Source organism: Elephantulus edwardii, unplaced genomic scaffold (assembly GCF_000299155.1).
Source record: "Elephantulus edwardii isolate Elephantulus edwardi_28Jun2011 unplaced genomic scaffold, EleEdw1.0 scaffold00062, whole genome shotgun sequence".
NCBI classification, from domain to species: domain Eukaryota; kingdom Metazoa; phylum Chordata; class Mammalia; order Macroscelidea; family Macroscelididae; genus Elephantulus; species Elephantulus edwardii.
Window position 1 is genome coordinate 14,227,325 of NW_006399812.1, and position 26,117 is coordinate 14,253,441.

Genomic DNA, 26,117 nt, shown 5'->3' on the forward strand with positions numbered 1-26,117 from the left:
GGGTCTCCATGAGCTGGAATCAACTCAGAGCAGGGGATTTAGTTTTTGGTAGCCTTGTAAGTCAAGAAGTTGTGTTGCCCACAGGGGCAATGATTTTGTAAATTATTACCCAACTGTATCGGAGACAGTGTGATTGGCACAGGACAGAGCAGAGTTTAGGGCTGTTGTACATAGGGTCACTACGAGTCTAAAGTGACTTGACGGCACATAACAACAACAACATTACCCAACTTGGGAGGGACTGGAGAGCATTCTGTTGAATGAACTCACTCAGTCCCATAAAGGCAAATATTATATAAAACCGTCATTGTAGAATGAGTATGAAGATCCAAGCGGAGGCATGGAAGCAGAGGGATGAGGAGGCGCTGGGGAAGGAAGATTAATCATGAGGTTGTACAACTTGATGGGTGGGAATGTGAGGGGAAATTGGAAGAACCTGGTCTGGAAAGCAATGTATTTTAGTTTTGTAAATAAGTTAGCATAATTTTTTTAAAAAAAATAAAACCTGCTGGAGGTTGAGAACTGTAAAATACAGTTCTGACTCAACAGAAATGTGTTTGAGGTGTGTTTTGGTTGTTTTGGATGCTCATTCTCTTACCGTTATTGGAAAATTACTCAACCCTCGACGACTTCTTTTTCTTTTTTTAAACTACGTGGTCCAGCTGACAAAACAGTAGAATTCTCCTTTGCTGGTTTCCCAGTCTCCACATTGACATGACTGTATTCTGAGATAGAGTAAGATGAGTAACCTGTCCAAATGATAGCTCTTCATTCCACTGGTTCTTGCTCGCACTTGGTAGGATAGTTCTTCATTCTGTGTTTCTTCTTCCCAGGTAGTACGATAGCTCTTCATTCTGTGGGCTCTTCCTCCCAGTTGGTATGCATCTGGAAGTTGAACAATGATTAAAGATGGCAGAAGAAGAATCAATACCTTTGAGTTGCAGTGTTAGAGAAGAGTTCTGAATATCTCACAGATTGCCAGGAGAACAAACATGTCTGTCTTGGAGAAAGAAACTCCTTGGAGTTAAGGATGGTACAGTGCTGTTTCACATACCTGGGCATGTTGTTAGAAAGGACCAGTTGCTGGGAAAGGACATCGTTCTTTGAAAGCTGGAGGGTCACAGAAAGACACGAAGACCCTCAACAAGATGGATTGATACAGTGACTTTAACAGTGGGCTCAAATAGTTCAGAGGTGATCAGGAAGGCACAGGATAGAGCAACGTTCAGAACCGTTGCTCGAAGCATCACTATGAGTCATAGCTGACTCAGCTAACAACAACAACTGTAGGTAATAAGGACACTCCCTGGGGATAATAGGCTTGAATTTACGGTCTGCAGAGCCAGCCTTTCACCAACCAGTGCTTCTGATTCAAGGGAGGCATTAGAGAGATGTATTCACTTAGCAAGTCAACATATGGTCAATAGGAGCTGCAGTTAACTCCAGAGCATATAACAAAAATAACAACCTCTCATTTGATCGGCGGCAGCTCCGTCTGCTGCAGAGGTCTCTAAAGAAATCTGGAAGTTCCCAAGGACTTTACAAGACTTCACACGTCCAGCCACTGCTGTGACTAGAATCTTCAGTTTTATTCCCTTTCTCATGTTCTGGCCTGTCGCTGAGTCCAGACCAAAGTAACAGGCTACCTTTATTTCATGAGATAAATGCAAATGGCAAAAAGCTGTTGCCCTCAGAAAACTGAGGTTATGTTACTGGTTGAGGCTACCAAGTCTAGTCCTACAACCCCTGGGATAGTTCTTTCCCCTGAAAATCCTCAGTTTCAAGCCTAACTATGAAGTCATCCAATTTGAACCCAGCTCGGACATGTGCATTTTAGCCGAGAGAATACCTAAAAGAAATCAGAGGCCAATCAAAAGACGTCCAGTTTGAACACAAATCCAGATGCATAGAGTTGGAAAGGATGTGTCCATGACTACAAGTCAGTAGGGAGTGAAGGTGATAAACTTAGCCCACGGCCAGGTGTAGGTGATGTGGGGAAACGCCCCGTTTCATTCACACTCATCCCCAGGCACAGATCAGCACTGACAGGGCAGCGCAGGGACCCTCGGACTGGGTACCACCTCTCGGAGCCGCCGGGAGGTCCGGCAGAGGGACCGGCGGGAGGGGCTGAGGGCGCCGCTGGCATCGCCACCACCCAACCCTAGAGCCCCCTGGGAGCCAGGGGCGGGGCCTGTAATCGCTCCGCCCCCCAGCCCCCCCCGCAGGCCCCGCCCCCACCGCCCGCCACTCGGCCCACCTGACCTGCCCGCGGCTCACGTGATCCGTCCCCAGCGCCGCCATCTTGGGGCTCCGGCTGAGGAGGGGGAGAAGCGGGGGAGACGAGGGCAAAGAACCGGGAGAGAGGTGGGCGAGGACGAGGGCAAGGGCACGGCTGGGCGCCTGGCCGGCCCGAGGAGGCTCGCGGAAGCAGCGGCTGCCGCCCGACCGCAGGTACGGCGTCCCGGGGCCGCCCCTCCGCCCGCTGGTCGCGCCGCCGCGAGCCATGTGCGTTCTCCCTTCAGGCCTCTCGCTCGGCGCCCGTTTCCTTCTCAGCCTGCTGACACCACACGGGGCTCACCCCGGAGCCCAGTTTCCGTCTTCCCTTTCAGTTCCCGGTGCCGACCACGGCAAGGCCTCTGGAGCCCTGAGCGAGGCGGGCCCGGGCCGCCCTGCCGCGGGGGTGGGGGCGGGGGACTCGCGGCGCCAGCGGCTTGTCACCCGGGGGCAGGCCGGTCACCCGGGGGCAGGCCCGCCTCGAGCGAGCGTGGCTGCCCGGCAGTCTGCAGATGGAGCTCACCACACTGTCCTCGCTTCGTCTCTTGATGACTTCTCAGCCCTCAGCGTTCCCAACCTTGGAGCAGTTGCCTGGTGTGTAGGGGAGAAAACTAGTTGCAGAAAAGCAGTCCGTCCTCTTCCGTGGAACCCCCCGACATCGCTGCGACCACGGGCACAGCGCCTGCCTGTTAAGACCTGGGGCCACCAGCGCGGCCAGGGTGGAGGCCGTGACCCCAGCCTGTAGGCCACCTCTTTACCCCCCTTTCCTCTCTTGCAGCGCGCTGGCAGTTGCTGTGTGTCAGCTTCGCCTCTTATCAGGCACTTTCTGGCTTTATCACCTCTTGGCGTTTGTACTTTCTTCTTCACGCCTCTGCTCTGACTCAGTGTATCACTTGCACTAGTGAAAAAAGAAAGTGTCAGCCCTTCATTCCACCACTCGCTCTGTTAAAAAGACTCGCTTTTCTGCCGTGGCGGTGCGCGGTGTGGATTTATGTAACTGTAATCAATGAGGCAGCTGCAATCTAGGTGAGACCAGCTGCGATCTGGGTCAGAGGAGTAGAGGGATTTCGAGCTAGGAACATTACGAAACAGGAACATAATTTAAGACCCAGACAGCAAACAGCATTGAAAGATATATCGGTCAAACACCCCCCCGTGCCCTAGCTTTCCACACTTGTCATTCTGCCACTGTGTGTGTAAAACTCATATTTTCGGGAATATTCAAGTAGCAACATTCCATTTATTCTTCCCTGTTCATTTGAAAGTGGTATCCATAAAAGCAGTAGTATTTTTGTTCAGTTAGATACATTTAAACTTAAGACATAAAATACACAGCAACTGGATAGTTTCCAGAGCCATTGTTTTCTAATTTCTGCGGAATCCTCAAGTCTCCTTGATAAATGAAAAACTTTGCATCCCACAATTGAGTTGCGTGAACATTCTTCTGATTGCCTTTTAGACTTGGGACATTGGAGAAATGTTAACTTCCCCCAAGTGGTTACTTTTATTGTAAGAACATTACAAGAAAGAAATGTTTGATATTGTATACTTTTATTCTTGGCCACAGCTGGATTTTGAAGATTGATCCAAGGGACAGTATTAATTGCAGGAATTGATTTGAAAGACACTGGCTCTGGCACTTAACAGCCATGTAACCTTGGGTAAGTTACTGAACTGCACTGAACTGAGTATTTCCTTATTTGTAAAAGAATTTAACATCTACCCTGTCCCAAAGAGTTAGAAAACTCAAAACAAGTTAACATTTTTGATACAATCTAGCTGTAAGGGAATGATAATTCTTCCTAATATTGATACTTTATGCATTTTGTTGTCACTGAAAAATAAGAGGAAATTTGATACATTGTAGAAAGAATGAATTTAAAACCAGATAGGCCTGGATTCCAGTTATACATACTCACAGCAGTTGATACTTTACATGAGGCTCCTAATCTGCAAATAGAATCTAATATTACCAGGAATTACATGAGCATTTTAAAATCTACGTGACACTACTCCCTGGGCTATGAGAACCTCACAGACATTGCCTCCCTCTTAATCTTTTTCATAGTCTCCAACACTTGCTTGACACATTATAGGTGCCCAATAAATGTTAAATCTGAATATTGGTTACTTTACTTAGACCTTATGTCTTAATTACAGCTGCCAAATTAGAATACTCTCTCAGGCTAGGTGCCAGCTAAGAAATTGTAGGCTAAGAAATGCATATACTTTAGATATTTATGATAATTTTCTCCTTAGTGGCTACTAATAACCATGGTCTTACTCTGAGACACTATTGGACAAAGCTGGAAACCTCTCAGGATTTCCAAGGCTGTAAATCTTTGCAGAAGCAGAGAGTTGCCACATCTTTCTCCTGTGGAATGGCTGGTGGACTCAAACTACTGAGCTTTTGGTGAGCAGCTGAACACTGCTACCAGGCTGCTTTCACTAAACTCTGTTCATTGCTGGGGAATTGGAACCAGCTCATACTTAACCCATTAGTGGGTTTTCAGAGGCTGTGAATTGCTCTGGAGGAGATTGCCCATCTTTGTCCAACAGAGTAAGTTTAAGTCAAAGAAATTATAGCCAGCATTAAAAAGATAAGTTTATAAATAAAGGATAAGCAGTAGTAAAGTTTGTTTCTAGGTAATTTTTTTTCTAGATAGTATAGGGACTTCTAATTCATCTAGTTCAAACCTGTCATGTTACATCTGTGAATCTAAAATTCAGATGGACTTGTCTTGGGTGTCATACCTCTGTGAGGGTACTCTAGGAGAGGAACTCATGATTTTATATCCCTTGGCACCTTCTGGCTGGGGGATTAAGAAATGTTTTATATTAAAATAGGATAATCTGGAAGAATGGAGAATTGGTCAGCTTTCTTTTCATAGCATTTTTTTTTCTGGTAAGAAAAGAACAAATTCTTAGTTTAAAAGATGGTTCTTTATATCATACTGAACTGCCTTTATATATAAACAGAAAATTACAGTCTTTTCTCCAGTCCCATCCAAGCCCACATGAATTGTTCAACTTGATTTTACTGATGCTAACCACACTGCTATAACTGAAAGGAACTAATTAGATGCACATATAAACCAACTAGAAAATTATAAGGAAGTAAAGACAACTGAAATCATTTGTCTCGTAACTTTTCTCAGGAAAGGTATTAATTATACGCTTTTGCCTCTGGCATACTATTGTGGAGTAGTGATTTCAGAGACATAATGAAAAGGGCTGTAGAAATCTTCTGCTTTGAGATACAACTTTTATTTCTTTGTTTCCTTGTTTTTAACAGTTTAATATATTTGGGTTAAACATTGGTCTGTATGTCAAGAATTCCAAACAAGAACTTCCTAGTATTGCTGATTCCTTTCTGTTTTTCTCTGTCTGATGAACCTTCCTAATCGGCCATATTGATCTTTTCACTAACCCCTAGGCAGCAAGCATGTTTATTCTCTCTTCTAAAAGTATAGTAATGTTATGGCTGTCTTGCTTGTCAGTCTTAACCCACTGTCTCAGTATTTTAAGGAAACAAATGGCACACTCAGGATACTTCAAGAAAGTTCTATTTACAGATAGATACTAATAATAAAGGTGTAAAAGTCATATAAGGGAATCAGGAGAATGTGATTACCCCGAGCGAGCAGCATCAGGAGAGTGGAGAGACACTAGAACCAAATGGAGAGGCCTTTCAAGCAGCCTGCCTGGAAGGAGGTGGCCTCTGCCAAGGGAACAGCCAGACCAGAGTGAAGAAGAACTCAGAGGAGGATTATCATGACCTCACTCTACTGCTTCCCACACTCTGCACCACATCTTCCTGCCTTCTCACTGGCAGAACTCAGCCTAAAAGCATAGGTCAAAGGAGCCTAATAGAATCTCACCTGCGACAGAGAGCAGAGGGAGGAGGAGATCCTGAGCCTAAAGGGCCATGCTCAGCCTTTGGGATCCAGTGCATATAGTAACCCTTCTGAAAATCTGCTTACATCTTAGCCCCAAAGTGAGCGCTTCACTCTGCCTTAGAATTTGGGAGTTGAGTATTGTCTTGTGACTGCTTTACCTCATGTATTGTGTTCCTTAACCATGGTTCTACTCAACTTAGTTTTAGTCTAAGGACAATGAATATAAAACTTTTTCACCTTTTTTTCTGGTACTTAGGTTGATGTCTGGCACCTTTTATGAAAACTTAAAACATTTAAACAAATAGAATAGTGCTGTGATCTCCTAGGTATTCATTACTCATTCTAAGTTACAAAACTGCTGTTATTTTATTTATCTGTATTCAACTTTTGTCTCTCCCACCATGTTGGTTGGTTTTTGTTGATATTTTATTTTTTTATGTCTACATTGATCTCTTAGAGGCCCAGGATACAAGAAGAGCTAGCAACTGTGTTGTAGTCATTGAGCTTATGGGATTGTATTTGTACTCCTTTTGTCTCTTGTTAATAAATTTTCCTTCATTTGCTGCATAGTTCCTTTTGTGTGTTTGTGTTAGTGGTCTTAGTGAGATTTGGGGACAATTCGAAAAACTACTCTTAAGATAACTTCTCTGTGTATTCTGAATTATGAGCTTTTTATCTAACCTTTTCTCCTTTTTTTGTTTATGTTTTAATGAGATTTAATATGTGCATTGATTTTGCATGTGGACACAAACTGGCTTTCAGGTGTGTCTTGGTGTATTTTATGTTGTCATATCTGTTTTATAGCCACCATTTCTATACTTATTCCCAAATGTATGCGTTCTCTAAAATGAGATACTTACATAAATGTTCAGGGGAAATTGGAGCATCTGCTGCAAATTTCCATTAGCTGTTAATGCCTGAGCAGACACAGCTTTACAAATCTGAATGTTTTGTCACATTCTTTTGTATTAGTCTTTTTCTTGAGATAAGATGAACTCCTCCTCCTCCTCTTCATTCCACTTTCTTTTTAAGGTTTATACTGAAATAGTCACAGGGAGCAATTTGCATTGTTCTGTCTCTTTGCTCTTATATTGTTAAGTAGAAAAGAGGTAACAGGAGTCACCTTTGAAACCTTGTGGGTTTGCAGAGTATGTTGAGCAAACATTCTCCTGTCAGCCTCCGGATTATCCATCATTCTCTCTGGACATGTTATCTCACAGGGAAAGAAACTTACATAGGTCTGCTTTAGAGTGCCACGTCATGGAAAGAAGATGAGGGATCCTCATCACTAAACTTATTTTGGACTAATTGCACAGTTGAACTCAAAGGAAATAGAAACTGTAAGTGACCCTAACAGGTGTCACATCAGTAGTCACATGAGGGCTGAAGGACCTCGTCCCCCTGGCTTGCACATGTGCACAGATGAAATCACAAAAGGGTTTTTCTGAAGGAAATATATTCTTCTTCCATTGGTCTTGTCTTTAGTCAACTATGGCTGAACTTAGAGATCCCAGTTGACTTTTGTTCTGACTCCTTGAGAAAGATGTAGAGAAATTTGTGTTTCTGAGAGGTGGTGTAGTTGACCGTGGGGGCAGGGCTTTGGGAGCTGGGCCAGCTATTCCATAGCCATCACTGTTGTAATGCCTGTGGAATGCACGTCCGGTTAAGAGGCAATTGGTGGAAAATAAGCTGATCCCTCTAATCCATGGGGCCAAGTTAGGAAGGAAGGGAGGGAGAAAGCACTCCAGATGCTTGCCAGTTGATTTCCCATGAGTTCTAGAACAGAACTGATCTCAGGTTGTCCTGAGCACTTGTGATGAGTAGTTAAGTGCTAGGCTGCTAACTGAAAGGCTGGCAATTTGAACCCACCAGCAGCTCTGCACCTAGAGGTGGTCCTGTAGAGGTGGCAGCCAAGAAAAGCCCATGGGCCAGTGGTGCTCTGTCACATGGTGTATCTCTGTGAGTGGAAATTGACTAGGCAGTGCCTTACCACAGTCCTTAGAGAAATACACTGCCAGATCGTTTTACTGTGGCACTGTTGGCAGGGCTCGAACCACCAACCTTGTGGATAATAACTGATATCAAGCTATTTGCACCAACCAGGGATGGAGAAAGGAGGGGGGAAAGTAATATTAAAGAAGCAGAAAGTAAAATGTTTGCATTTTTGCCTGATATGGACCTAGATACAGAAAGCTTATGTATGTGAGGGAGTAGAAAATAAGAGGGAGTGAGCCAAAACTGCTGCCAAGATTTGCTGTGAGTGAACAGGCGCTGAAGCTGGTTGGAGCACGGGTGGGGTCTGGCAGGACAGTTTGAACCTGGCAGAGTCCACAGGACCCTTCCATATTATTGCAGCAATCTGGGGATGAAGAGGGAGCCATGATTCACTACCTAAAATAAGAATTCAGAGCCTGGGACTTAAGTTTAAGAATAGTATAGGTCTCTTTGGTCTACAGCTTGTGCCATTAAAATCTTGCTGGCATTTATTGAGTGTTGTTAGTAAGATTCCAGAATGCACCTAAAATGTGGAAAAACATAACTTGTTACTGGAAAAAAGCCTAAACTTAAAAATGTAATCCAAGTCAACAAATTAATCACACTTTCAGCCAAAGGAGATGTTTGAAAAGGAAATACTGCCAGGAAAAAAAGAGAATATTTGAGACTTAGACTGCAAGATGTATGAGTATTTTATGGTTAGTGATTCCCCTGGAATGTACAGTTAGAACCTACAGATGACCCCTTATAAGGATGGTGTTCATATCTGAACTAGAACCACTCCTGGAATATCATTTTTTCCTTTATCCTCTTCCCTTTCAGAAAGAAAGAAAAAAAAAAAATATATATATATATATATATATATGGATGTGAGTAATTGTTGACCACTAATACGACCTCTAGAAAAAACCACAGTGTAGTTTGTGGTTTATCCTCAGGAAGATAAGTCAAGGGAAGTAGAAGAAGGAAGTAGATCATTACATTTCTGTAGTTTCATTTGTGTTGTACTTCTCAAAATTTGCTAGGCCCTTTATAGTGGGTTACATAACTATTCCCACAGCTGCCAAGATTGAGGGGGAGAAAAAAACTACAAATTTTTGGCTCTGATGGCAGAATTCATAGGGACTTGTACTGCTAACTGCATTCAGGCAGCTTGAATCTACCAGTAGCTCTGAAGGAGAAATATGAGCAGTCTCTTCCTATGCAATTTATAGCCTCTGAGAGCTGCTGAAGGGTCAGCTTTAAGTAGATTCTGAATTAATAGCAACTTAAAAAAGAGAACAGGAGAGATTAATAAAACCATCAGTTATATTTAGCCTAAGTAGAGCACTAAGGAATGTGTCACTCACATTTGTAGTGATGTTGGAGAGTACCTTGGGATTGTGCAAAAGGGAAGGAGTACTGAGTAGGCCCAGTTGAATGTTAAGGGCTAGGAAGATAAGGAAAAAGGAGAGAGAGATTGCTCCAGTTATTTCCACTCATTTCACTCATCAGTCTTGATAGAAGAGAGCATTGCAAAGAAAAGGTCTAAATGATTTACTTTTGTGTTGGAGATTCATTGATATGAAGCTTCTGTGCTGGAAGAGTCTTAGAGATTAGCTTGTTGTTGTGCTTTGGAGTTGAAACTGATCCATAGCTGATCATCCAGAAGGTTTTCTGAGGCATGAAATCACACAGGAGATTGCCCGTCTTTCTTTTGCAGAGCAGGTGGTGGATGTTAACCACATACATTTGCGTTGATCGCACAGTTCCTTATCACTGAGCCACCAGAGCTCCCGAGAGGTTAGCTTAGATACTAAAACTAACTTAAAGTTCATGAATTACGTGTAATTGTTCTGTGGGGTCCTCAAGTGGTGCAGACCACTAAATACTAGGTTGTGCATAAGACAAGCCTGGTGGTCTGCGTGAAAACAGTAGTCCTCTCTGCATACATGGGGTCATCGTGAGTCACAGCCGACTTGAGGGCCCCTAACCACCACACTATAACCTGGTTAATTCTCTCTGCTTTTTCAGATATGGAAGAAAGCAGCAGTGTTGCCATGTTGGTGCCTGACATTGGGGAACAGGAAGCTATACTGACTGCCGAAACGGTCATCAGCCCCTCATTGGACATTGATGCACAAAGAAGAACAAACAAAACAGATCCATTGATCCACGTTATCCAGAAGTTAAGCAAGATAGTGGAACATGAAAAGTCCCAAAAATGTCTTTTAATTGGCAAAAAACGCCCACGTTCAAGTGCTGCAACACGCTCCCTTGAAACCCCAGAATTTTGCACCATCCCAGCTAAAATCACCCCATCACCAGCAGGTGTTATCAGAAGACCTGAACTTCCGCAAATGAATTATATCCCTGACTCTCTTGCCCAGAACGATGGGAAGGTGATGTCTTACCAGTGTAGCCTTTGTAAGTTTTTGTCATCTTCCTTCTCAGTGTTAAAAGATCATATCAAGCAGCATGGTCAGCAGTATGAGGTGATATTAATGTGCTCCGAGTGCCATATTACTTCCAAAAGCCAAGAGGAACTTGAAGCTCATGTGGTAAATGACCACGAGAATGACGCTAGCCTTTACACACAGTCCAAAGCTCAGCAGTGCATGAACCCTCCCAGCTCCCTGTGTCCGAGAGTCATTGAAAGAAATAATGACACTATTGCTGACATCCCAATACACGTGGACATTCCGCAGACACAGACTGTCCAGCCGGCAGCTGCGGCAGAAATGGGCAGGCGGAAGTGGTACGCATACGAACAGTATGGCATGTATCGCTGCCTGTTTTGCAGTTACACTTGTGGCCAGCAGAGAATGTTGAAAACTCATGCTTGGAAACACGCTGGGGAGGTTGACTGCTCGTACCCAATATTTGAAAATGAAAATGAGCCTCTAGGCTTGCTGGATTCTTCTATGACTGCCGGGTCTAGTGGCGTCGATGCAGTCGTCATTTCCATCGGAGAGAATGAACTTAGCATCCAAAATGGGCCATCAGTTCAAGTGCAGATTTGCAGCTCACAGCCATTGTCCTCGTCTCCTTTAGAAAAGGGCACCAAGAGGGCTGTGCACCTAAGTCAGTCAATTGCCCTTGACCCTGGCGAGGAAGAAATGCTGGAGGTGATTTCTGATGTAGAGGAGAATCTGAACGCAGACAGCCTTCTGTCATCAGCACAGAAAATCATTAGTAGCAGCCCAAATAAAAAAGGCCATGTCAATGTGATAGTGGAGCGCTTACCAAGTGCCGAAGAAACGCTCTCACAGAAACGTTTCCTCATTAATGCTGAACTTGAGGAGGAAAAAAACAGCCCTATTGAAGCACGGATTGGGTGTGAAGGAGCAGATGAAGTTTATCGTGCTGATAAATGTACTGTTGATATTGGGGGGTTGATTATAGGCTGGAGCTCTCCAGAGAAGAAAGAGAGTGAGTTAATAAATAAAGGACTGACTGCTGATGAGAATGCCCCACCAGGCCGCAGGAGAACTAACTCCGAGTCTCTTAGACTTCACTCACTCGCTGCAGAAGCCCTGGTCACAATGCCTATAAGAGCTGCAGAGCTGACGCGTGCCAACCTTGGGCACTATGGGGACATAAGCCTTTTAGATCCAGATACTGGACAGAGACAAGTAGATAGCACATTGGCAGCGTACTCTAAAATGATGTCTCCCCTTAAAAACTCTTCAGATGCATTGACTAGTTTCAACCAAAACAACTCTACCTTGGTAGAGCTCCCTGAAGACAAGCAGGAATTGTCAGATGGGCAAGTAAAGACAGGCATCAGCATGTCCTTGCTGACTGTCATTGAAAAGCTGAGGGAAAGGACAGACCAAAATGCTTCAGACGACGACATCTTGAAAGAGCTACAAGATAATGCCCAGTACCAGCCCAGCAGCGATACAAGCTTGTCAGGAGGCAGCTTGGTGGAGTACATCCCCGACGCTGACCGCCCCTACCGCTGCCGTCTGTGTCACTACACAAGTGCTAACAAGGGCTACATTAAGCAGCACTTGCGAGTCCATCGTCAGAGACAGCCCTATCAGTGTCCTATCTGTGAGCACATAGCTGACGACAGCAAAGATTTGGAGAGCCACATGATCAACCACTGTAAAACGAGAATATACCCGTGCAAGCAGTGTGAAGAAGCTTTTCATTATAAGGTGAGGATCACTTCATGAAATCTTTCAGAGGAGTTTAGAACCAGGCAGGACTTTGTAGTTCTAGTCCCACCACTTCATTTTTTAGATATGGACAGGAGAGCCCAGAAAAATGTGATAATTTCCCCAGAGGCTCCCAACTAATTAGTATTAGACCTGGTATTAAAAATCTAGGTCTTTAGAATTTCTAATGCTTTCTGCTGCCTCCTCTGAATTTTGTCTTTGTATTTTGTTTAGATACTGTTTTTTTTTAAATTGCAGGGTGTTAAATTACAAAAAAATAAGCAATGGAGTAACACCATATACACTTTGGGCTTATACAGATTAAACCCTGAGTCATTGGTGGAAGGGGCCTGAATATATGTATGTTATTGTTGATTACCATTAAATCAGAACCAGCCCATAGCTGACCACAGCTGTAAATGGACTGTATTGGACATATTGAAAGACAGTTCTGTAGAAATAGAACCAGATATGTTTTATGAGATTTTGAAGGATTATTTTAAAGATTAAGACACTTGTCAGTTTAAGAGTCATGCAAGGAGTTATATTGGGAAGATAAGATTTTTGCTGTTAATACTGACTTTTGAACCAGTAGCTGTCTGGAAATGCTTTGTTTTGTAAAGGATACTTGGATTCCTTGAATTACTGGTTTAGAGCTTTTCCTCTTCAGTGTACCAGTTGACATGGGGCTAATTGAGATACAGACTTTTCCTTTCAGATTATTCTGAGTTAGAGTTTGTCTGATAGTAAAAATGAAAGAGCCTTGGATCAGAGTCACTTCGTGGGTGTGGGTATAAAATTCTGATGCATCCTCAGGCTCCTAGACAGATACTGCATCCTACAGGCTGTGAAGGTAAATTCCAGGAGTTTCTTTTACTGTTCACTCTTGATTCCTGGGTGCAGAGGTAGTGGACGGGGGTATTTGTGGAGGGAGTAACCCAGTTAGACCTCTATTATATATTTAGTTATTATTCACAGGGAGGGGAGGGAATAGCAGGAGTTCTTTAATTACTGATTGGCCTTTTTTTTTTTTTTTTTGTAAGAGCTGAGTTATTCTGAACACTTGCTCTTCCCTTCTTTGGATCAGCCTGAGGTTCAGTGAGCATACATATACTATACATAAATACTCCTAAGACCATGGTGGGTGGCTTCCTTTCAGAGTATTTGAAAGGGTAGAACTGTCCCTTGACGAGATGAGGATTTCCCGGGCATATTGCTCTATGTAAGCTGTCAAATAATCATTTAGAGGGTTTTAAAATACTACTAGCCCATGAAAGCAAATAGCTTCTGCTCGCTGTTGCCTCCTGGTCACTGGACATGTGTACTGCAGATGACACTTAATTGTTCTCAATTTTTCAGAGCCAACTGAGGCATCATGAGAGAGAGCAGCACAGCCTTCCGGATACTTTATCAGTAGCAACCTCTAATGAACCAAGAGTGTCTAGTGACACAACAGAAGGAAAAAGTGTTCAAGAAGGTATCTGAATTTTCCTTTTATTATTCTGTAGGCTACCCTGACCAGCATAAGAAGCTTTAACATGCCCTTAGTTGTTATGTGGGTTACTTTCAGGATTACAGCTCTGTGTATTTTTAGCTCTTGTTACACTCTGTCTGTTAGATCTCTCTGTTCATGAGGAAATTCCAACTACTAAATCAAATAGATGTTACCAGGTTCTAGGTAAAAAGTACTAGATTAGAGGTTAGTAAGAACTCACCGTCAGTTGTGTAGGTACATAATGATAGTTGAGATTAACGCATTCCTTTAAGAGCCAAGCCAAAACATAAACTTCTAGAAGTTGACATCCTAGCAAGCTACAGCAGCTGTGGCATAGAAAACAAGCATTCTCTCCCTCGCACAGTGCCAGGTGACCCATTGAGAACTTATCTTCTGGAGATGGATGATGAGCCCATACCTCAAATCCTAGTGGAGGCTTCCTGCTGTGATGTTACCCAAGTCTGACTGCCAGATTTTATCTGCATTATTTAAAACACACACAGAGGATCTTTTTATATACTAGTTAGGTACCAGTTGGCCGAGTTTCTGGTAATAGGAATATTAGCATGAAAAGATTTAATTAGAGTTCCATGAAAAGGCGGATGCCAGATCCGGACAATTAGGGAGAAAGCATAATAGCTGTGCTTCTTTACATCAGCTCACTTAAATTGATAAACTTTAAGTGTTTCAAGTGTGGTACATAGTGTTTATGGGAAATAAAACATACTGGGGTGACTTTCCTTTTTAGATTTCCTAAGAATTTAGAGAGTTAGAAACAACTGCAGAGTAAAATGTTTTACCATAATGTTTCATTAAATTATACCCCAGAAAACATAACTGATTCTAGAATGTTTGTGAAAGAACTGATTTTGACACCACTGTAGCACCAAAATTCCCTTGTCAAACAGATGTCATCCCTGTAAAACTCTCAAGAACAAAAGGAGTTTATGACACAGCATCTGTTTCTGCAATCAATGGCTGAGCTAAAGCAGTTTGGTTTCCCTTTTACAGAATAGCCTTAACTGCCTCCTTTTATTTTAATTCATTATGTTCCTATTTTCCCTTTGAAGGAGACATTAAAACATTTGATATGATTGAACCATAAATCTCTAATGAAGAAACAGTGGCACTACCTGCACTTCCTACTAGTGCTGGACTATTTTAAGCTGCCCAGTTGGGGCTAACACTTTATTGTAGTTGTGTGTTCAAAGGTAACAGTAGCTCAGAATAAAAATTACCAGTGCTGACTATGCTGTATCTGTCCACTATATTCCTTTTTTGTGGCATCTTTGCTTTGTGAATCATACTTTTTATTTACTAAAAATATAGATTTTAAACTGCTGTACTTCCCCTCCCTCAGCACACCTCCTTCAGTCTTTCACCCTGGCTCTATTTGCTTTTGTTAGTAGAGTAACAATTCAAGTGCCTGATGTCTCTCTGCATACTTGTACAGAATAGAGTTGGTCGTTGTCCTAAAGCCGTCGCTAGCTCACAGTCACCTCACATGAGCAGGGTAGACTTGTTCCATGCGGTTTGCCAGGTTGTGACTTTCAGAAAGTGGCTTGTCTTGCCTCTGAGTAGGTTTGAACTTCTAGCCAGCAGTCAAGCACTTAACTATTCCCACCACCTGAGCCCCTGCTAATAAAGTACTGGTACCGTATTCATTGTCTGTTGTTGCTGTTAGTGTCCATCAAGTCGTATGACTTATAGCAACTCTAAACAACAGATCTGAACTATTTTATGTGAGGCATCCTAGCTTCTGATATGCTTGAGCCCATGTCACTGTGTCAGTCAAGCTCATTGAGTCTTCCTCATTGTTTTTGAGTACCATCAAGTCAGAACCAACCCACAGCTGACCCTGCACTGAGTTTTCAGAGACAGTTCGAGTTTTCAGAGACAGTTAATCCACAAGAAGAGATTGCCCATTGTTCTCCTGTGGAGCAGCTGGTGGATCCAAACCCTATGCCTTCAGGATGGCAGTACAGTTTCTTACCACTGGGCCACCAGAGTTCCCTATTAGGTACTTCAGAATATGATTGTTAAGCCAAAAACCTAAGTTTTTGGCTCACAAAAAAAAAGGTAAAAATAGTTTATGATCTGTTAAAACATCTTTAACTATTTAATAAACTGATTACACAAGAAAGGGAGAAATGAATCTTTGGTACCCAGTCTTTGCCCATTAAAATAGCTCAGATAGCTTAGCCCTTACTTCAGGCTCATTACTGTTGTTGCATGTTGTCAAGTCAGACCACCCCATAGCTCACCCTGCACTGGGTTTTCAGAGACAGTTTAATTGCACAGGAGGAGACTGCCCCTCCTGCCACGGAGCACCTGGTAGATTCAAACAGCATGCCTTTGAGATTGCAGTGCAGCTTCTTACTACTAGGCCTGTACAGCTCCCGGGTTCATAGGTCCATTGCAAAGTCAGACTTGAGACAATGTTTCTTCCTAAAGGCACAGAGTGCTTGTCTTGTGCTGGGCACAGTGCTAGGTCCTAAGAGCACAACAAAGGGCTCACTGCCCTTGAGGAACTCATCCTAGCTAAGACGACAGAACTGTGAACCCCCAGACACAACAGTGCCCTGTGAGAGCTATGGGCAGAGTACTTTCATGTAGTGTTTCTTCATGAAATTCATTTGCCTTGTTTTTTATAGGAAACCTAAGTTTTCCCAAGCCTTAAGGGCTCACTGTAAGGAAAGGGTGCAGATCCCATCCCTGCCATCAGGGATCTACAGATTAGTAATAAGTCAAGGACTTAGCACAGACATGCAGGTGATGCGCAGACTGCCGTGAGGAGGACAGGGTCCTCCGGGACTTGGTAAACATTATGGGCTCCCTTCCATTCTGTAGCAGAGGAAACAGACCTCAGGAGACAAGGAGACCATGAACACACTGGTAGTAAGTGGCAGAACAAGGACTCAAACCAGGTTTTTTAACTTCATATTCAACATTCTCTTCATTGGAAACATTTGCTTAAAGTAGCACAGGCTCTCGTTCTGTGCTATATTAAGTTTTCCCATCTGTCATTTTTATTAGTTGTCATTGATCTGTAATATTTCTCACACAAAACCATTATCCAATATTTCACACTTCAGGGTTTTTTTTTTTTTCAGAGGTTTAAAAAATTGTATTTGGAACTGTTCCACTTATAATCAAGTCCAAGTTTTTAACCTACCAATTAAGAGCAATACTTAGATTATAATTATGATTAGTGTGTATATTAATGTTATAGATTTATACCAGCAAATTAGGACATTTTGTTCTGCCTAGCAGTAGTTATTAGCAGAAGAAAATTTCTATTTTAGAAAGCTTAAATTTAACTTGTTTTCTTTCTTTCACTGAAATTTCAGTGTGGGTTTTCTTTTGTACCACCAAGCGTTCTCCTTAAGCTTTTTTCCTTCCAAAGGCACCCACAGCTCTCCCTCCCCATTCTGCCTTTCTCTGGTGCCGCTTGCTTGAGTCTGAATCTAGAGTAATCACAGTGTGAATGGCCTGTGGCCTTTGTTCTGATCCAATACTGGCTGCAACTTTGAATGTCTTAGGACTGTTTCATATGATCAGGTCATTCAGCCCACCTTGCCACAACTTTATCCCAACTTGAATTTTCCCAGCCTTACTATCGTAGGGGGAATTTTATTGCAGAGGGAGGCATGTCTTGTTTCCATGTTCCTTGGATTTTAGGGAGTCACATCTTCACATTCACATGATCTTTGCCCTTTTTACCTGTCAGTTTATTAGCTGCAGTTATCCTCCATTATATAATTTGCAGACATTTATAAACAAAGAAAACTCACAGGATAATAATACTTTAGCTTTTTTAATGAGCTTGCTATATATGATTTGTGGTCACACTTTATAATACTGGATTATCGTGTTAAATTACAACTTGTTTTCTAAATATTGGATACTGATTAGACTTAAGATATTTTGAATCCACAGTTTAGTTGGTTAAATTAGTTGCTATATGCATAGTTGGACAAACATCTTAGGCAAAGTAATTATAGTCTTCAAATTTTGTAAAAGGTTATGCAGAAGTCAGTCCAACCAGTTTTACAATCACAAATCAGTGTTTGGTTTAGATTTGCTGATAGTTCGGATGCAGGAGACCTATAAGCTCATACTCAGACTTGTTAACGTGAAGTAAGAAGAAAGCCTTTATGAAAGTTTTTGAACTGTGTGGTGTACATATTCATTTACAATGGAATGTAAATGCTGTAATTTGAATCTTACCTAAAGCATGCTGCTAAAATTCTGAAATACCTTGTCTAGGGAATAAGTCTTCAGTCCCGAAACAGTATAGATGTGATGTGTGTGATTACACAAGTACAACCTATGTTGGTGTCAGAAACCACAGACGAATCCATAACTCTGATAAGCCATACAGGTAAGTGACCTAATCAAGAGTGTCAATGCTTACATTAAATGTTTTTATAGTGGATTAAAAAAGTAGATATAATTTAAGAATTCATAAAACTTGTTTAAATATAGGTTAAGAGCTAAGAAATTTTGCACTTGCTGTTTTCATCAATATTGTAAAGTTTATTGAAATGTGTATGAACTTGAAACTTGAGTTTTAGGACAATAAACATTTTATACAGCTGAAAGATGGAAGTTGCCTATAAATGTGGTTTTTATATTTTCCATTTCATTTGAGTGTCAATCTTCTTAGTGATTTTTAGTGAACATTTCAGTAATTTGGGAGCTCAGTACTCAGTATCTCAGCAAAAGATTCTTAAAATCTAAAAGCAACAAAATTTCTTTTAAAAGATTCATTTTTTAAAATTAATCTGTCATATATAGAGTAAAATAATTTCATTTTGGTTCTTGATTTTTTTTCAAGTTGCTTTCAGTATCTCATTTCAGAACGATCAACCAGGACAGGCTGATCAACAGAAATCATCATTTTCTCAAGTTGGCCTTGTGAGAATAAAACTGTTGTTTATATATAGTGAAAGTGCAGGTATTTTTACACATAGTCTGTCTCACAGTCACAGAGTAGTTTGTTTTTCTTTTTTTTTTTTTTTTTTTTTTGCTTCATGCTTCATTTATTTCTACATAATAGTTTGTTTTTCTTGTAGCTATGTTGGAACACTCTCTGTAAGCCTAGCCAAGCACCGTGGTGGGGGAGTGCTGGGCAATGATTAAGACCTTTTAACCCCTTGTTTAAAACTTGCTTCACATTTTAAATCTCTTGTATAGATGAGTGTGGAAAAGAAATAGACTACTATGAAAGTGAAAATAACCCCATAAATACAGCTCTGTGTATGCATTTTTGAGTATTAAAATATGCTTGCTTTGCTAACACACAGGCTTAAATTACAGTCACTCTTTAGGCAGTGCATATCAGTTTTGCAGTCTTGTAACTCTGAAAATGTTTGAACTTGCCTTGGTGTCTATTATTTTTTTCTTCCCAAATATTTTCAAACTTAAGATTTCTCAGAAATACAGTGAAGCCTTTCTTGAACCTTTATTAGCAGTAACAGTGTCATAGATTCTAGATAGGAGTGATGATCGTGAACGTGTATCCGTTTGTACAATTCACACTAGGAAGTGCTTAGGGGATCAGGATGGGAATGGAACAATACTAGTTCACTTGATAGGATGAGAAAATATTTTCTTTATATTTTGGGTCTTTTTATTCTAAGTTTAATAACATGCCATGTGATCTGGGCAGGAAAAAATAACACTCTCTGGATTGAAGAATTAGACGCTTTCTTCATGCATTGAACAAATACTTTGCTCCAGGAACTGTGCTAAGCTTTTGGACTGTAGTCATGACAATGAAAGGTACTCCTTTCACCTGTGGAACTTGTGGGCAAACAGTAAACAAATAAATTGTAACTCTGTGATGATGCATTTATGAAGCCAGCAACAAATGAAACCCCCAGGATAAAAATACTTAATTTTTTTTTAAATGAGCTTGCTATATAATTTGTAATCACACTGTGTTCTAAAGAGAACAGCCTTATTCTTGTATAAGAACCAGGCTACTCTGGGAATAGATCATTCTAGGACTGAATCTGAATTCTCTCAGAGGTTTTGAGGCCTTGTTTAAATTATTTTACTGCTCTGTACTTGGTTTTGTTATTTACAAAATGAAGATAATTGAAATGCTGTAGTATTTATCCTTTGTAAGTTTCTAGCACATAAGAAACATGTAGCTGTGTAATAGTTGTTGGACCCAGTTTATACCCATATTCTTTTGCAAGACTTATTTTCTGTTTAATCCTAAAAAAAGTAAAACCATTTTCCCGTTCCCCTCATTGACCTCTTAATCTTTAGGAAACAAAAGGCATTTGCTCCTGAGCAGCCAGGCATGGCTTATCCTGTGAGAGTTGATGCTGGGCCCACATAGAAACACCATCTCAGCGGAGATTGGTCTTCATCCTTCTGCTAGATTGCTTTGGAAACAACCATGGGTTGCCACACCCATTTTAGATCCCCAAATCTGGGCCACATGTCTTTGCCCTCCTTGATACTGCCAATTCCTGGCTGAATCTCCCTTTTTCCAAAGAAACTGGAGAGAAGACTGCTTAAGGCTTTGTGAGGAATGAGTTTATATTTTTATAAAGCACCCAGCTGGTGGCCTTCTGAGCTCATAAAGTATTGAGGTTGGAATTCAGCTGTTACCTTTGCCAGAATTGCTACCTGTGGGTTAGCAACATGATTATTTACAGACTGCACCCCTACAGCTTCCCTGTATCCTGATGTAGGACTGTAAACCGCTTTCTTCCCTCTGTATTGAGGTCAGAGTTTCTGAGGTGACCTCAACACTTCTGAAAATTAAGTCTGACAATATGTATACCCATGTTGAAATGTTGGCTTAAGTCTGAAAAGTTTCATTTTTAGAGGAAAACCATAAAGCAATTACCTTAATTTGAAGAAAGAGAAAATGTTTTCTTTCAAGGATGGATTAAATAAACTTATTCACAGTAAAAAGACTTTGGAGGTCCATCATGAAATTTGAAGTTGTCACTTTCCAGAGGCTTGGTTTTTGTGGGGGTTTTTGTCATTCTAGGTATAGTAAATTTTTAAAAGCAAAGGAATTAAAAACCATGTTGCAACATTTCTATTAAAATCTTTGTGAATGTTCAAATCAACTTCATGTTGTTGCCTCAAATCTTATAGGATGTTTAGGTTTTGCTTTTTTCTTTTTTTTTTTTTTAGCTAGCCTTTCAAGGGACCTGTTACTAAGTGGATCAGACCTGAAGATTAACCAAATAAGGTGTCAGGTCAGGGAGAATGGAGGTGCTAATCATTTTACACTCATTCACCTCCTTTCTTTTGCCTAATTGTACTCTCTCCAGAAGGATATAAGTAATTGTAGGGATTGTTAACATCCTTACTTTGTTCTTGAACAGGAAATATTTCTGCTGTTTCCTTGTTAAAACTTTCTACTAACTTTGTACTTTTCTTTACTATCATATTGAGGAATTTGGGGGGATTTTAGGTAAAAATGTAGATTATGTGTACAATCCAAGTGCTTCCTAAAATGTGATGATAGGAAATCCACAGTTGTGCTCATGAAGTGCTTAGGGGGATGGAGATAGAAATGAATCCTGACTGTGGAGCTAATGAAGCCACTAGGTCACCCCTTCTCAACCAGGGAGGATTTCACCCCCTAGAGGACATTTGGCATCTGTGACATTATGGGTTGTCACAGTTCACAGAGGACATGCTGCTGGCATCTAGTGGTTGGAGACCAGGGAAGTTGCCAGACATCTTAGATCAAGATCTACCAAGTAAAAGATACAAATCTCTATGGGATCCCAGATGGAGTAAGACATACTGTGAAAAGCAGGAAATTTGAGCATGGACTTGCTCTTCTTCCTCTTACTGTCATCCAGTTGGAGCCCACTCATAGTTGACCTGCAGCGCATTGCAGCACAGCCCAGCTTTCTCCAGCGGGTGCCTGCCTGAGTGGGTACACGAAGTCACCAGAGCACCCTTATATTCAGTGATAAAATGATTGTCTTTTTAGAGATACATATTACTTATAGGTAAAGTATGGTATCTTAAATTTCCTTTTAAAAAATTGAGGGATACGTGGAATAAAATTGGCCAATATCATTAATTGCTGAATCTGGATGATTTGAATTCATTTTCCTCTTCCTTCTATTTTTGTGTGTTTAGAATTTCCATAAGTTTTTTGAAAATGAATACTATATTTTTCAGATTTAATTTTTAGCAAAAACAAAAATAGGACTTTTCTCTTAATAGAGTTCCTAATATTAACTTGTCTGTATTCCTAGAATAAGACTCCCTTCATCATGGTGTGTTCTTTTAATGTACTAGGAGATTCTGTTTGCCAGCATTTTATTTAGTATATCTACATGGATACAAGTGAGATTGATCTGTAGGCTTCCTTTTTGTGCCGCCTTTGCCAAATTCCAGTATCAGTGTTCTCCTAGCATCATAAAAAGAATTTGAAAGCTTTTTTTAGTCTCTTGAATTTTTCAAGTAACAAGCTTATTTAAACCACAAAGAAGCTGGCTGTTCTCTATTGACATTAGGCATTGAAATAGTGGGCTTGTAGCACAGAGCACTAATATCTCACTTCTTTTTCTGCTTTCTTTTCCGAATAATTTATTTAAAAAAAGAGCCTATGCCAATGCACAAATGAGAGCTGTAAGGCTGTGTCCTCAGTGACCTTATAAAAAGCCCTGAGTGCCTAAAATTCTTGTACAAAGATGATTGTCCATTTTTTAGAAGTACACTTTTTGCATGAACAAATGAGGACATGGCAGGTGGAACTCCATTACTTCCATTTAGTGATGAACTCAGTCGCTGTTAAATATTTTATTATCAAATTTAAGTTATACTGGAACATATTAATAAAACAGTAGACTTAACATCCCAATTTTATTTTTTAAGAAGTCCACGTACATTACAAGTGAGGAAAATAGCATAAAAGTTATAATAGCTACATTTAAAAATAATGGGTGGTTTTCCTTTTTTTTGCTCCCCATATATTACTTCATACAGTTAATTTTTAAAATCAGGAAAATTATTTTAAGAAGTTAAGCTGTTACCTGGTGCTCAGCCCTTGGTTTCTATTCTCATTCTCTGGTGAAGGGAACCAGATAATCCAGCTGGCCTAATCTAGGACCGGGCACAGGGGGTATACAAGATGAGCCTGGAGTAAACTATAGTTCTAGCAAGTAGGGTAGTTGTCAGCAGACAAAGCAGTATGTCCAAGGGACATGGCCAACTGAAAAGAATCCACAGTGGTCAGAGTCCACAGTGGTCAGAGTTCGAGCAACAAAAAAATAGCACAGTACTCAGTTGTAACCAAATAGAAAATAACCATTTGTGGGTTTGTGCTGGCATAAATTATAATAGAAAGGTATAATGCACAAGAAGAGACAAATTATCTGGGCACATGAGTTCCAGATAATGTATATACTTAGCTCTCTAAGAGTTATATTATCATTTTCACCCCTTAAGTGTAGTCTGCACATAGAGATTTCCTTCCAAAGTATATGGTGTGAGAAACCAAAAACCAGACCCATTGCTATCAAGCTGATTCTAATGCCTGTAAAACCCTCTACCAGGTTTCTAACTCTTTGGGAGGAGACTGCCCATCTTTCTCCCAAGGAACAGCTGGAACTACTCACCTTTTGGTTAGCATTGTAGCTTGTCCCAACAGAGCATCTTATGACCTGGAAACAAGTAGAAAAAGAACAATTTTACAGGGAGAAACCTGACCTCAGTTAGGTGACAAGGTCAGAACATCAGCAGTGATAAGCTATGTGGATAGTGGGATGTGAGGAGCATGTCACCAACTTCTGTGGAGCTCCTCCCAAGAACCATATTTCAGTCTAACCCGGAGACAAAAACCAGACAAATCCTGACAGGAGTGAGCATTTGTTTCTGGTATTTTAACAGTTTAAATGTGATGACATACAAATCTTTGGGGTTTTTTTTTTCATTAGTAAGCTAATTAATTAATGACAAATAGAGCTGTGTTTCTTTTAACTGCTATGTCATGTTCCATTATATGAAAAGTTGGTTTTTCTATCCTTTAGAAGAACAAGTAAGCTACATCGAATAGTCTTGGTGTCTTTGCCAAGCACATTACAAGAATGACTTCAGGGTAACTCAACTAACTCTTTGCCGTGGAGTCAAAACCAATTCATAGCTGACCCTCTATGGGGTTTTCAGAGACAACATGAGAAGAGATTGCCCTTCTTTGTCCTGAATGGATTTGAACTGCCTTTCACCAGAGTCCCCTAATGTTCATATTAAGCAAACTGTGTAGGGAGATTATATGGCAACTTTGACTCAACTTAGTTTTTCTATAAACCTAAAACTTGTCTCCAACAAAGTCTATTAATTATTTAATAGTATGTAATTATTTAATTTTGATATTACCAAAGGTACCTAATTATGTGGAAATATCTTTATTTTTAACAAAAAAATATATTTTCAGATTGCTATTTTTTAAGAATGTTGAAACTTTATTTTCTGTGAATCTGTAAATAAGAGTAAAGTTGGTGTTGAAGAACATTTTATTTCTGCGTTTTTTTCTCGATATTGTACGACCACCTTCTACCATCCAGTAGATTCTGACTTCCAGCAACCTGAAAGGACAGAGTAGGGAGCTCTGGTGGCTTAGTGGTAGGAATTGCAAAGCTACATGGTTCAGATCCACCAGTGGGCCTTGCAGAAGGATGTGCAGTCTCCTGTGCAAACTACTGCCTCTGAAAACCCTCTGGAGGGTGAGCTGTGAGTGAGTTCCAACCCCACGGTTGCTCAGGAGAGCAGCAGTAAAGGACAGAATAAACCTACTTCATAACATTTCCAAGACTGTAAATCTTTAAAGAATCGCACAGCCATGGATGGCTTTCTCCCACAGAGCTACTGATGATAGAACCCTGTTGGTTTACAGCAGAGTGCTTTAACCACTGTGCCGCTATGGACCCTCTAATGTTATAAAGTCTTGGTTTTGCATGTTTTTTTTGTGTGTAGTTAAATCATTTAGAACAAAGATTTTGTATGTATCTTTATTAGAAGTCTTGCCAAATAGTAACTACAGTAGGCTTGGATATGCGACTGGTACTAGTCAAGTTTCTAAAATGTTGTATTCTGTGAAATGCATTAAGGTAATTGGGCTTCAGGAGAAGGTACTTACTGTTACGGTAGCCCTGTGAATCCTGAGGCACTGTTAAAGGCCCGCCCTGATTTCCTCACTCTTGCCTTTCAGATGCTCTTTGTGTGGGTATGTGTGCAGCCATCCTCCTTCTTTGAAGTCTCATATGTGGAAGCATGCAAGTGACCAAAACTATAACTATGAGCAAGTAAACAAGGCCATTAATGAGGCAATTTTACAGAGTGGCAGGTATTTGTTCCAATTCCTTCCTCTTACTGTTATATATCAATTCAGTGTAAAATTAAAAATCTTAGTCCTCTTTCACAGCCAACTCAAGGTTTGGTGTGTTTTGTTCTGTGTGTGTTTTGTTTTTTTGTTTTTTTTCAAGAGTTCTGGGGAAATCCCCTGGCAAGGCTCTGTTAAACAGCAGTGAAGAGAGACCCGATTCTGTCACCGGAAGTACAGAGCACATGGTGGCATCCTCAGAGCTGCTTTCCCAGGCTCCCAGTGAAGTTGTAGGTCCCACCGAGAATGAGAAACTGAGCCCAACAAGGAATACCTCATATAGTTTAGAGAAAAACTCCAGTCTGGCCCCCCCTGGTATGGAATATTGTGTTTTACTCTTCTGTTGTTGTATTTGTGGTTTTGAATCAACCAGCAAAGAAAATCTCTTGGATCATATGAAAGAGCACGAGGGTGAGATTGTAAACATCATCCTCAACAAGGACCACAGCACAACTCTCCACACAAATTAGATGGAACAATTACGTGAAGGGGGAAAAGTTAATTCTTTTAAACAAGTTTTGCCTTTATGCTAATGTCAGATAATTTAACTAGACAAGAAATTGATTTTTTTTTCTTTGAGGAAATGACAGAGCAATTTTGGAAACAAACTTGTAATGAAAGAAATTCAACTGGGTAAGTGGTATATGTTTTTTGAGTGAAGGGATTTGGAAGAAGGAAGCAAAAATGCAACCCTGTATTAACCCCTTGTCACCCTTAGTGCTGAGTATTATTTATTGTAAAAAGCTTACTGTAGTGTAGACATGCAAGCTAAAGAGTTAAAAGCAGGCTTTTCCAGGAACTACTCTAAAACTTATGTTATACAGGTGTGACAGTTTTAAACTGAAGTTCATTTTCTTCATTCTCAACTTTGACATGCCAACTCTAGAACTCCAGGCCTCTTGAGATCAGTGGGAAGCAACTTAAAGGGTTTT

At 40.8% G+C, this 26,117-nt stretch overlaps 1 protein-coding gene across 1 annotated transcript; it reads left to right on the forward strand.

Annotated features, from left to right (window-relative positions):
* The first annotated feature begins 2,335 nt into the window (after positions 1-2,335).
* On the forward strand, positions 2,336-25,655 carry ZNF507 (zinc finger protein 507). The gene is made up of 6 exons (XM_006887831.1): positions 2,336-2,451; positions 10,182-12,313; positions 13,673-13,790; positions 18,078-18,192; positions 25,015-25,149; positions 25,289-25,655. The coding sequence occupies exons 2-6, from the start codon at positions 10,184-10,186 to the stop codon at positions 25,653-25,655; spliced, it is 2,865 nt and encodes a 954-aa protein (XP_006887893.1). The 5' UTR covers positions 2,336-2,451; positions 10,182-10,183.
* The last annotated feature ends 462 nt before the right edge of the window (positions 25,656-26,117 follow it).